Consider the following 12,857-nt stretch of genomic DNA (forward strand, 5'->3'; position numbering starts at 1 on the left):
TGAAACAAATAACAAAGTACAAATACTCATGAACCATGACAAATATCCCATATATAATGCAAAAACATACCCTCGTCCTAGCTTCAGATTGCATTTTCTCTGCTTCCATAGCTTGATGTTTCTGTTCTAATTTAGTGTAGAACTGAAAAAAAAAAGAGAATACATAATATTATGTGGATTTAAGCTTTATGATAACAACAAAATAGCTTCAATAGAGAAAATGCAGTACTTCTTTTCGCTTTTCTGCACGTTCAATGCATCTGAAGGTAGGAGCAGTAGCCACAGTTGTCCTTCCTTTACATGTTTTGACAGAAGCTGCATGACTAATAAATAGTTGAGGAAAAACTAATAGAGGATCTATAAAATCATGTAGTTAGAAATAAATATAAAAAAGGATACACAGGAGCAACAGAGTAGCAACAGCCAGTGACAGTCTGGTGTACTTTCATGTTAGGTTGCCAAGGTGAATTGTCAGCTCTCCCAGGCTTTTCTTTAATGGCAGTTGCTTCATCAGTAGAACCATGACGCTCTTCAGTTGCAAGAGAAAACGGTTGAGGAACAGTGTCATTATGTGCATTTCCAACATTGTCATGCTTCGATGCTTCTGGCTTATGATTTAATTTTTGAGGGTTATGCATATTTGCTGATCCCTCCTGATTAAAAACTATATTTCTAGGATCAAGCACTACTTTTCCTTGATTGACATTTGACTCTATAGTGTCAGAAAAATTGCCACTTTTGGATGTTGTTCTTTTATCCATAGCTGCTTTGACAACGTCCTTACCCAGCAGTTCCTGATGGAAATTTTCATGTTCTTTATGCCATTAGTAACTTTGTTTGATTCCAAAGCTTCAGAAAGATTGCTAGAATAAACTACTTTATTGAAATTATCATTGGGCAGCCAACAAGATTCTATTCTCGGAGGAGCCACTTTTGCAGCTTCCTTGCCCATTTGTGATTTGTCTGCAACCATAAATCCAATATATGAAGTTCTAGAACATGATGCCCATATGAGACAAAAAAACATCATCATCATCAAGTCAATGTTTGTCCTAGCTATTTAGGGTTGACTACATGAATCTTATTCAATGAATGGGCAAGATTCATGTAACAAGGCCAAATATAGGACAAGCATAACATTATGATCATAAAAATGATGATGATTAGAGTCTACTTGTAAAGTTGGTTCATACAAGAAAAAGTAGGCTAAAGAAATAAAAAGAAGAAAATGAATGAATCTCTGCATGAATCTAGAACATGATGATGATGATGATTTAGAATCAACTCGTATAGCTGGTTCATATAAGAAAATACATGAATCTCAAATAACACATTGCATTGACACCTGTGAACATTTCCTATTAAGTTGTCCTTTTCATATTAGTTTTCAGTGAGCCATTGTTTGATAGGGGAAAAAACTCATGTCCATCTTCCTTTTGGCACAATTTTACTCTCGTGCACAAGTAAATTGGTTACACATTGTTTTCCATAGCATTTACGGCTTCCAACAACCTTGGGCACAAGCAGAAATGACTATTTTTTCGTCTGACAAACATGAAGCACAAAAGGAATCTAAGAGTAGATGGAACTTAATTAATTGACAATCCAAAAAAGGTGGTGATGCAGTTTTACATTAAAAGATCTAAGTGTACTTTTGTACACACTTTCAGAAGAGACGAGCTCTACATATACCATGTTAATTCATGTTATCCATGGAAGATTTTATTCACCGAAAAGCAATATGTTCTCAGACTTAGTAAAGGGAGATTTTAACATGAAATTACGATGAAAAAATGATCCAGGAAATAAGCAATGCCAAGGGTAAAATCGATTAGGGAGCAAGTTCCACAAAGAATTCAATGAAAGCAGTTATTTCTGAGACGGTATTAGAAATATAATACGTTCATATTTTCGATGAACAAGTTATACTAACATAATACGTTGAACAAGCTCTCATCTACTAAGGATGATGCTTCACCCCAATTATTTCTTTTATCTTTTGCTTTCACTGTCATGGCTAAAACCAATTAGTCATTTCATGGAAAATCATATCCATCACAGAGCCCTGATGAATCATTCACCAAGGGAGCACCTGTAAGTAATGTTTGCACTGCACATTTAGAGGAAATGCATTTGCTCAAATACTGCCCGTGAGATCAATCGCGTAACAAGAACTATCCAAACCAAGAAAATGAGACAGAGGCAGGATGTAAATTAGATGAAAATAACATCACAGATACCCTTTTCCCCTTACTAGACCTAAAAAAGAAAGCATTCTCAAATCACGCAAGGGTTGATTGGAACACCAACCCAACACTCTCGCGAAATAAAAGAAAAATTAGAACATAATCCTCCTTAAATTCAATCACAACGTCAAATCTCGAACAGGGCTGGGCCGGATTCAAACAACGAGCGGGAGATCAAACGACAGGACTTAGCAGAGACAGCGAAACCCAACGAAGAGAGAACCCAAAGGGGAAGAAACAAATGCCATTGGAACCTTGTACCTCTTCGTTTCGACCTGCGATTGCTCCGTTGCTGCCTTCGCCCCCGCCTCATCTTCCACGACGGTCGCCGCCCTTTTTCGTCGGCCTCCGCCCTCCGTGGACGACATTGAGCTCCGTTACGCTATTTATAGTGCCTCGCATCTCAATTGGCGGCGCCACACCAGTTCCACCACCACGAAGAGTGGAGTTCCATTAAGCCATAGCTGACAGCTCCAAGGAGTGAGCTTACCGGAATCGATGTAGCGGTGACAGGACTCAGATTAATCGGATGTGTTGTTACACTAATAACGCAACACGCACAAAAGGCACCTGCATCTAATAAGAACATAACGAGGGCCCCATGCTAGTCAACAACTTCGAAGTGGTAAAACCAGCGGGTGTGAGCAACAAAAGAAACACTTTTTATCAATTTTAATTAAGAAGAAAACTACTGGAATTTTAGTTAATCTCGATTTGCAACTAATGGCAAACCACTTATATCCCATAAAAGTTATGCTCCGTTAATGTATGACAAAATAGAATTTATTTAAATAGTCGATGAAATTTTTTTATAAAATTAAATTAAGATATCTAGATTAACTATATATATATATATATAGATAATTTAGATATTCCAGTTTTAAGGTAGATGATATTTTCCTTCATCTATTGGATAAATTCGACTTTCTTTCATTTTAAAATTTATTATTTCCTATCTCATGGTAGAAGTGAATAAAAGATTGGTTAAATAGAATTAATCAATTGAATTCGAAAATTTGATTCCATTTATTTATTTTTTAAAAAAAATTAATTATTTTAATTTATTTGATTCGATCTCAATTTTAAAATTTAAAAATTGATTAAACTAATTAAATCAAACAGCAATCAACTACTATATATATATTTATTGTTGAACCAATATTTTAAAAAAAATTTAAAATCTTCTTTTGTAAAAAAATTAACCACGATCAACCGATATTATCTGCAGTTGGTCACGACGCAGTTGGTCACGATGGAGAGGGTATTGCTTGACTTCGTCAAGATTCAAACCCTTGTCCTTTTCTGCAACTCTGCTGTGTCATAACCAACTGAGCTATGTAAATCGGGGCTTAATCAACTCAATTATGCCTCAGGGATGTTTGTTCACGTGTTGATGTTTAGTCTACTAGTAGGGTGTGGACCTATATGTGGTGAAGAGTGTGTGTGCCCATTTTAAGCACCATGTGTATATGTTCTTTTCGTCATCTCTACTCTTCACGGGAGCTCCAAGAGATCAGGTCCACACATATATGCCTTCACCTCTCATTCATTTTGCAGACTCTCCTACAAATCTGTTCATTGTTAGAAATAACAGCAGACCTTGAAATAAATCTGTTCATTAATTTATGAACAGAGCCAACTGATACTTTTGTTGGATGGACAATAATGTTACCCAATTCCTGATCAACAAGGCAAATTAATGCTTTTATAAATTCCATCATGATTAGTCTCTGAGCTGTATGTAGTATTATTCATCATTATTCTTAAGGACAGTGTAATCAATGCTTCTTCTGTCATCTTATTTTCACTCCCTAATTTAAGCAGATGCATGATTTGTTCCCTTGCCTTGAGAAGCTTCTCAGCATCAAACACTATGATATTTTATTAATTGCTAAAGATTAGTATATATCCTATGCACATAACTTTGCCCCCACTTCCAGTTGGGTTTACAATATTAAAAGAGAACCAAGCACCAAGAATCTCATCATGTTTCCCTATTTTAATTGTGGCAACAAACAGTACACTAATTGTCTAGTAATAAGTGGAACAATTTATTGATTAAGCAAGCTAACACCATTAACTAAAAAGCACACAGAATTAAGCAGCATTTCTTACTGTCCATACGTAGAGGTGATGAACAAACTATTTTGATAAAAAAAAAAGCATCATAATGAACAAACTTGATTGTACTTGAGAAATATGTGAGCACACATGCAGATAGATGTCTTGATCCAAATCCAGAGGGAAATTTGCCTTTTGTCATTTTACTCGGTGGAGCAAATCTTCAGCTTCTGCTCTTGCGCTTCTCCATGGCTCTTGGTGCTGCAAAATTGAATGAATTTGGTAGATACAGGCCTCAAACTAGGAGTTGATTAGTTTAGAGACTTATGAGAAAGATACTGACCAATTCCAATGGCTTCTGATCCCTTCATGATACGCAAACGTTTGCACGAGTCAACAAACATCCTGGATCATAATGTTTCGAGATAAAGTAAATGTCAGTGTAAATTTCTCACTCACATGCAATTAATGTGAAAGTTGGTGAAAGAAACTTACTCCCATGGAACATCACCGACAAGCATCCAGTCTCCATCCTTGTCTTCATAGGTTGGCACATACTCAGATCCATTCAGCAGATCCATCACCTTGCTCTCATTCATGTAGTCCCTGCCACTCATTCCCTGAGAGCCACTGTTTTCTGATACATGGGCAAAAATATCAAATTTTGATTCAACTCACAATTTTCATATCTATTTCTTCATGCTTGTCAGATGAACTTTAACTGTTTTCAGACACACACAATGCATTGACCGTGAGATTGGTCTCAGACAATTATGAACAAATACATTGGATCCTCTATTGAAGTTTAAGCTTGCACCAGAAGCAAACCATTATTTATTCTGCAGTTCTCTGATATATATTACTGACCACAAATCTTCTATGTAAGTATAGATGCTCAACCAAAATGGGAATGATGCATCTACCATGAAGTTTCAGCACACAACGTTAAAATAAGAGGGTCAAGCAACAAAATATTATGGCCACTGAACTAAGTCCAATCATGGAAAACAGTATTGAGGGAGTACCAAACATGAGTTGGCCTACATGATTCTGTGCGCTGGTATGGCTACAGAGTTAGCCACCAATTAAACAGATTTCTGAACCATCTCATGTGGGGCACAATGTGCACTCCTCTCACATGGCTTGTCCCAAGTTAAAAACTCCTTGATGGTGATTGCTCAATTAAGATTATTAAGGCGTACCCTACTGCATGCATGCATACCAGTGCTGTTGGTGAAGGAGCTGAACATCTTATGCAAGGCCATGGAAAGCTCTTGGTAGCTCTTGTACATCTTTAGGTCCACCTTGCGCAGGTACGGCGCACCATCCATGCTCACCTTCACAAAGGCGGCCGGAGAGTTGCCTAACTTTTCGCTGTCATCCTTGCTGTTGCCGGCACGTTTCTCAGAGTGAACAGAGAGGATGTTTTTCCTGAAGGATCTAACTGGCGGCCAACCCACAACCTGTGCCCTGGTGCATAAATATATTATCATGATGCTAGATCCAAACTGAAGAAAAACTTGGGTGATCATACATATCTAATATCTCTGAATTTGCTACGGAAAACTGAGAACATAAAATTTTGTTTCTATCTGAAATAAAACTTTTGTTTTAGATATTAGGTTCGCCAACTTTCTATTTGAAGTGAATGCATGCAACCAAAAATCCATCCCCAACAAATTATGTGAGTGAATTTAGAAATAAATCTTGTTGTTAGTGAAGTTAGAATACGATGACGACATGTTTACTTGAATGATATGAAGTTTCTAACTCGAGCAATGGCATCTGTAAAGAAAAGGAAATTTCTTTCATACAAAGGAAAAAATGCCAACAAATTTCTATAAATGAGGATTTTTGCGCAGGCATGAGACAAATCTCCAACTCCAAGAGAAGAAATAAATAATTCTAAGAAAATGCTAAATGATTCGAATCAAAACGTCAAAAATGCAGCGATACAAAAAGCACGAAAAAATCAGAGAGAGAGAGAGAGATTAATTGATTGGGAGAAAAAAGCATTAATTGCGACACAAAAATTGAAGCTAATCGACGAAGAACCAATCGTACTTGGAAGCAGGCGGCTTTTCCGGGTCGACGCAACCGCCACAAGACGCAATGTTCACAAGGCTCGGCGTCTTCTTCATCATATTGTCGGCAGATTGCATGGCCGCCGCCGATTCCTTCGCCTCCATCGGAGTCTGAAGCTGAAGCTTCAGATCAATGGTCTCCTCGAACCCCCTCTTCTTCGCGCCCTCGCCTTCCCCTCCGCCGGGCAAGCCCAGCCCCAGGCGCAGCTCCGTCTCCTCCAACCCCAATCCACTCGCCATTTCACCGACGAACACTCCGCCGCAGTCTCCAATCTCTAAATCCTCCTCTTCTCCTCTCAAATTTGCTCCTTCGGCTCCGATCACTACTCTCGCAAACCAATTATAGGAAGAGAAGCTTGGATCTCGAGCATTTTTTTAACTTGAAAATCTCTAGCGAACAAACAAATACACCCACGCTTAAACTCATTGGTTAGACTTCAAGGGACCCACACTAACTAGACCATTCCGAATGCGAGTACCACCGGATTAGGGAAGCATAAAGAACGAAGGTCAACAAGGCGTCGGTTTGACGTACTCGGTGAGGTAATTCGGCGGGTCCCTCGGGAGACAGCGGGGGCGGGGCGCCGAGGCAGTAGGGCCCGCGCGGGAAACAAACTTTTAATGGGCGGGTCAGGCCCCGGGTAACATGTGCGGAGATTCTAACGGAGCGCCCACGTGACGGTGTTGGGTCCGGTCCGGCCGGATCGAATCCCGGCCCATATGAACCGTGCCGCGACTCAACGAAGGCAACCCCAGACTAGTCATCGGGGATTAGCAGATTAATCAAGGATTAAGAGTCGATTAAAGAAGCCTTAATTGGAGCTTTAGAGAAATGTTAGTATATGTGCATGGAATGCTATTAAAATAATTAAGATTAGATCTAGATAAGGAGACAACTGTTGAGTTAGTGAGATTCTTACTTTTATGGAGTTGACCATACGGATATTTTCTTTATTTAGAAATAACAGTTGAAATCTCCGTGAGTGAGTTTATTGTGAAGTTGTATCGTCAATGTCATCTTCTTCCTATGAAATCTGAGTCAAAAAACAAAAGCATTGCGTTGACAATGAAGAATCACGCAAGGTCACAACAATCATAAATGATATACTTTTCTGTACAAGTTCATGTAACCACATAATCTGATTGACACAAGAATCAGCTTCAGTTATCCATGCTTCTTCTTCTTCTGCTTGTTGCCAGATGACTGGGGATCTGTAGAGTTTTGCACTCCTCCACAGATCCGTTTCTGAAGGTGCTCGAGGCTCGCTACTCGTTGCATTGAGGCAGTTCTGCTCAGTTTCGCCGGAGCTACAACACCATGGGCCGTATCGTCGACAGAAGTGGTAGGGACAGTCTCAGGAAGACCAGGTTTGATGATGCCTAAGTCCTGCGCCTGCGTCCGCGTCTGTGTCCGGGAGATTGGATCTTTATCGTCATGAACGGGAACAGCATTGATGGAGGTCATGCCAGAGATCGCCGAGCAGGAAGGAGGCATCCCAGTTAGCTGTTTTACATTGTCCTCGGCCATCTTCACCTGGATACAGCAGCAAAATTAGAAACTTGCATTGCACAGAGAAAACATGAATGTGCAAGTGGGAGAACATATTGCCTTGGCTTTTAAAGTCTCCACATCAGCTTGGAGTATTCGATTGTCGACGGCAGCTTCGTTGTACTTTTGACTGATATCGGCGAGTCGCTTCTGCAGGGAAGAGTTCTCGAATCTTAACTGTGAAACCTGTTGCAAGGTCCTGCCAAGTACTTAACAGTGCTCCTTCACCAAGTAAGTTAAAGGATCCAACAATGAACAAAAAAACCTGTGCTTCAAGCTCACTTAAATGTGCTTGCTTTCTCCATCTCGAGCGTCTTGCTGATTCTCGATTCGAGATCATTCTGCGAATAAGATGACAAATTGCTAAAAGGGAAAATCAGAAACAAAAAAAACAAAGATTCGTTTGGAGCATAGAGTTGTTCAACGATCCTACCATGCAATTGATGGATTAACTTTAAGCATGACACACTATAACGTATGGTTCAAATACACCTTTCAGCAAACAACATGGATGGTTAGGACACTTGAACTGCTCAACATGAATAGACTTGACAACCAAAAGGTGGAGTGCATGTAGATGTTTTAGACAGTGATATCTAGAAGAAGCATGGAGATGTATTGTGTGGGAAAAACATTGTTCACAAAGACGGTGGAGACTACAAGTGAAATACTATGTTATGAGAATGTTGAGGCCTAGGGCAACCCAACTCATCTCAGAATACCCATTCGGAAGGAAACATGAACCGAATAAACTACTGAAAACTAGATTTTTTAAAAATGAATTTCTGAATTAACTGAATTGAATTTCTGAATTCGGTCGGTTAATTCGGCTTAACAGATCTTTTGCTTACTCTTATACATACTTGAACTTGTCTAGGGGACTATGGAAAAGACCACTCTTGCAACACTCTCCCAATTATAGAACCTTGCTTATGTCATGTTGAGTCGCAAACAGGCTAATTGTAGCCCAAATACCTAAGAAATTATTGGGAGATCCTGTACCATGGTTTGAAATGTCATTCAATTTTGGTTATCACATGCAGGGCATCTTGTTCTGCTGGTGGACAGAAACTGAAATGGGAACACATAGCCCATACATTCCTCAAGAACTTCATTGCTTACTTCAATTTGCTGCCAACTCACCATCTACCGAAGTGAACATGATGAGGAATCTAGAATGAGAGGCTGCTACTGCTCAGACATCACCCATTAACTTCTCTATTAACTCGTGAACCAAAAATCCATTGACTTATTTAACGTATTTCTGTCCCTATCATTCGAAACAGGGCCTTGATCACTCTAGCCTCCAGCTTGTAAAGGAATTTTAAACCTTGCACTGTACACTTAACAAGCTATTAGAGACACTCTTCAGCTTGCGTAGGTGGAACTAGTACAGCATGGGAACTAGTATGGACATTAAACATCACCCTATTGAATGAATAAAAAAAACAGCTTGATATATGTTGAAATTTTATATAAATGAAAGAAAATTTAGGCAGCTATTTTACCCATGTTCTGATGAAATTATCATTGGTCTCATTTGCCTAGAAGTGCATTAGATACCTAGAGATAAGGAGTTCACCTGTTCCAGCTTTCCCATCATGCCAAACTGTTGTGACTATGTTTGCATATTGTCAAAATTAAGCTAGCTCTTCAATTTTTCTTTTTTAAAAATCTCTTCTAAGGTAACAACAATAGCAACATGAATAATAGTAATAGTAACAATCACCTACCTACATTTGAATTGCAAAAACAACTAGATGCATAAACTGATCATCTGAGCCTCAATCAGAAATCAGGTATCAGGTCAACCAAATAACTGAATCTTTCCATCTATGGATAATATGATAATAATTTTACTCTGATTCTTTTGGATTTACCTCCTCAGCCGCTTTGCATCTGCAGAATCCATATTTTCTGTTACTTCTGCTTCGCCTTCGCCTTCATCTCCATCAGAGAGCTCTCTAGAGGATCCACTGGTATCTGGTTTTCCCTGAGCACCTGAATTTTGCATGATATGTAATGCTAGAAATGCACTTGTATTTGCCTTATGTTGCATCTTGAAAACATTTCTTAAATACTAATCATGCAAAGGTAAAAGAGCAGGAGAAAGAATGAGATACAGGTAGAAAATTATCGAAGTCATGGGATGGACAATGTGCTTGATATGGCTCACACGGTAAGTAAGCTAACAATAATGCTTCCTTAGTGCCATGGCATTAAGAGGTTTTCTGAGACGAAAACATTCATACTAGAATAATCAGATATCTCTGGAGAGTTTTTGGACACCCACCTTGAAATAAGTTTTTGACCATTTTTCTTCATATATTATTATATAACATATTTGTATATTACTCTAGAAAGAAATAAAAACTTGATCAATATTCAACCAATAAAAGCTTTTAATCTGAGAGAATTGAATCATTTTCCCTGACAAATAAGAAAGAGCTAAAACATAACAGATATGAAATGATTCTAGTAGCGCATAGTCAACTAAGAAGTTTTCTAGAAAACTTGCAGAGCAAATTTTAACAATAGAAAAATTAGATTATGCAATCAAGTATAACACTTGTAGTAGTTACGAATATTGTGACGATAAAATTTTTGTTTTTGTAGAGCGTACCTTTCGTAGGTGCTTGATGTCCCTGCAGCGAAGCATTTGGAGTAGGTGATTTGGTGTTATCGTTAGCAGTAGGAACACAATCCTGAGGATTTACACTAGAACCCTGTGGAACATAAAGATTCATTGTCAGCAAGATATAAAAACTGGTTCCTGCACTTCTTTTATCAAAAAGGAAATTGAAGGTTCAATTAATACAAGATACACAATATAAATTGCTATCGAGATAAAACACTTCAGGAGGATTTTCATGATTTAAACCGAAATATGATTATTGAAAGGGATGAGAAGAGAAGCAACCAACATCATCATTACCTATTTCTATGTTTCTGCAAACAGCACCAGAAGCATCAACAATACAATCTGATTTCTATAAATGTGATTCATCAAAATGTGACATAAGAATTGCTTCATACAAACTAATAGCGATTGTGTGAGCAATCAAGTACATTTACTACAAAACAGATTCTGATAGAAAAGAAACATCAACATCCTCAACCTCATCCTGGTATAATCACATAGACAATCTAAAAAGCTTAGTCTACACTGTTGTCACTTGTCTGGATAAAATATATTTAAAGGGTGGTGAAAAAAAACATTAATATCATATTTCAAAAATGTTAGCTATTGGAAACCTAGAAAGTATTTATCTGGTTTTATAGATTCAGCTAGGAAATTGCCTACACTCCCTAAACATTAGGAGTTTTATAGTGAAAATCGACATAGAATGATTGATTTGCAGATGACTGAATGAAAGAATAAACTGGAAAGGCTCCTAGTTAATGAAAAAAAGGAGGAAAGATATGGTCTTCCCTAGCTTGTACCTGAGAAAAGGGAACATTTTGGTTCTTCCTAAAATATTGAACTACAGGTGCAGCTGGTCTTTAGAGATGCAAATTTACGGAATGTTACTCTTTCTTTCTCCTCTCAGCTGCTTATTCATAGAGTACCATTTTCCTCCTAAAATTCAGCAACAAACTATCAACAAATAATTCAGTGACACACTTATCAATAGGGAGAGTGATAAGTGGTTCATCGTTGGTGGTAATGAGATAGCCAAGCCCAAGATGGGCACTCATATAACTTGTGTACGCATGAAATGCGATTCTATATAGCAATAATGTAAGAAAAACACTTTACAGTTGGTGTCATGAACAGTCCTTTAACTGAATTGCAACCAAAATAAACAAACAAAAATGATATGATAATAGGACTCAAATTCTCGAGCAGAGTAGTGGATCCTAGTTGCTGACCCTGCAAAGGAACAAGAAGAGAGAACAAAGGGAACCTTCAGCAAATCTAGAGGGCGATATAGGCAACAAGAAGCAAGTCTCGAACATTACAAGAAGAGCAGAACGGAGACCAGTCCACCAGTAAAATTAACATAAGAGAAATTTAAAAAATAAGCATTCTCAAGCATCCAATTCCCCATCAAGAAAAAGAAAGAAAGAAAAAAGAAAAGAACAACAACAACATTTGATCTTCTTCAGGAAAAAGAAAGGCTTGACTTGTACCCGCGACATGGCGACGGCGGCGCAGTACATATCCAACTTCTGCTTCAGCAGCGCGGCGTACTCCACGGGATCAACCCCAGTCGGCCGCGGAACGGACGTTCCGCCTCCATCAATGGAGGCAGTCGCCTTGCTCTCGGCCTCTCTTGACCCATCACCCCTCTCAATGGCAGAAGCACCACCAACTGGGGTAATATTACGATCGGAAGCCGCTGAAGCGGCGGCGGCCTCCTCCAAGAATCTCTCAAAGTACCACTCCGACGCGCTCCGGTTCATCCCGCCGGCAGCGGCCGGGGGATCCGCACCGGACCAGAGTGGATCGGGGATCTCCTCCGCAGAGAAGGCTCGTTCCATTACGTCGAAGTTCTTCCCACCTACTCCACGTCTCCACGATTTCGAGCAAACCTCCGTACTAGACGAATTGAACAATGAGATGCCTTTATCGTACGATTCCAACCACACACAGACAAAAGAAGAAATTTACGAGGGAGGGGGACCGAGTGAGGTCTCTTCCGCTTCGTTCTCTGGTCAAAATCTAAGCTTTCACCGGGAGAAGACGCGGCGGCGGCGGCGGCGGCCTAGGAGGATGAGGAGACAAAAAAACGTTTTAATTCTAAGGCTGCGGCGGCGGTCGCAACGGCGCCTTGCTTGGTTCGTGCGCCTCCTCTCCTTCCGGAGGGAGGATCCACTGTCATATTTCCACAGGAAACAGGGACAAACATGACGTGCGGCAATAGGTCCCACTACAGACAAGCAACATCGTTAGTCGGGCCCCACTTTTTTCGT

The 12,857-nt window shown here is 39.3% G+C and overlaps 2 protein-coding genes across 2 annotated transcripts; both read right to left on the minus strand.

Annotated features, from left to right (window-relative positions):
- Nucleotides 1-4,283: 4,283 nt before the first annotated feature.
- LOC141813111 (auxin-responsive protein IAA14-like) lies at nt 4,284-6,745 on the minus strand. The gene is made up of 5 exons (XM_074701013.1): nt 6,372-6,745; nt 5,530-5,777; nt 4,803-4,944; nt 4,651-4,712; nt 4,284-4,568 (listed from the first exon to the last, which is right to left on the minus strand). Exons 1-5 carry the CDS (start codon nt 6,629-6,631, stop codon nt 4,531-4,533), a joined length of 750 nt encoding a protein of 249 aa, XP_074557114.1. The 5' UTR covers nt 6,632-6,745; the 3' UTR covers nt 4,284-4,530.
- A 676-nt stretch (nt 6,746-7,421) lies between these two features.
- LOC141813670 (basic leucine zipper 63-like) lies at nt 7,422-12,743 on the minus strand. The gene is made up of 7 exons (XM_074701638.1): nt 12,556-12,743; nt 12,075-12,483; nt 10,564-10,666; nt 9,821-9,941; nt 8,206-8,281; nt 8,001-8,126; nt 7,422-7,925 (listed from the first exon to the last, which is right to left on the minus strand). Exons 2-7 carry the CDS (start codon nt 12,423-12,425, stop codon nt 7,557-7,559), a joined length of 1,146 nt encoding a protein of 381 aa, XP_074557739.1. The 5' UTR covers nt 12,426-12,483; nt 12,556-12,743; the 3' UTR covers nt 7,422-7,556.
- Nucleotides 12,744-12,857: the final 114 nt, after the last annotated feature.

The sequence above is a fragment of the Curcuma longa genome, chromosome 20 (genome assembly GCF_044706935.1).
Source record: "Curcuma longa cultivar G26 ecotype Majalengka, Jawa Barat chromosome 20, ITB_CL_G26_1.1, whole genome shotgun sequence".
NCBI classification, from domain to species: Eukaryota; Viridiplantae; Streptophyta; class Magnoliopsida; order Zingiberales; family Zingiberaceae; genus Curcuma; species Curcuma longa.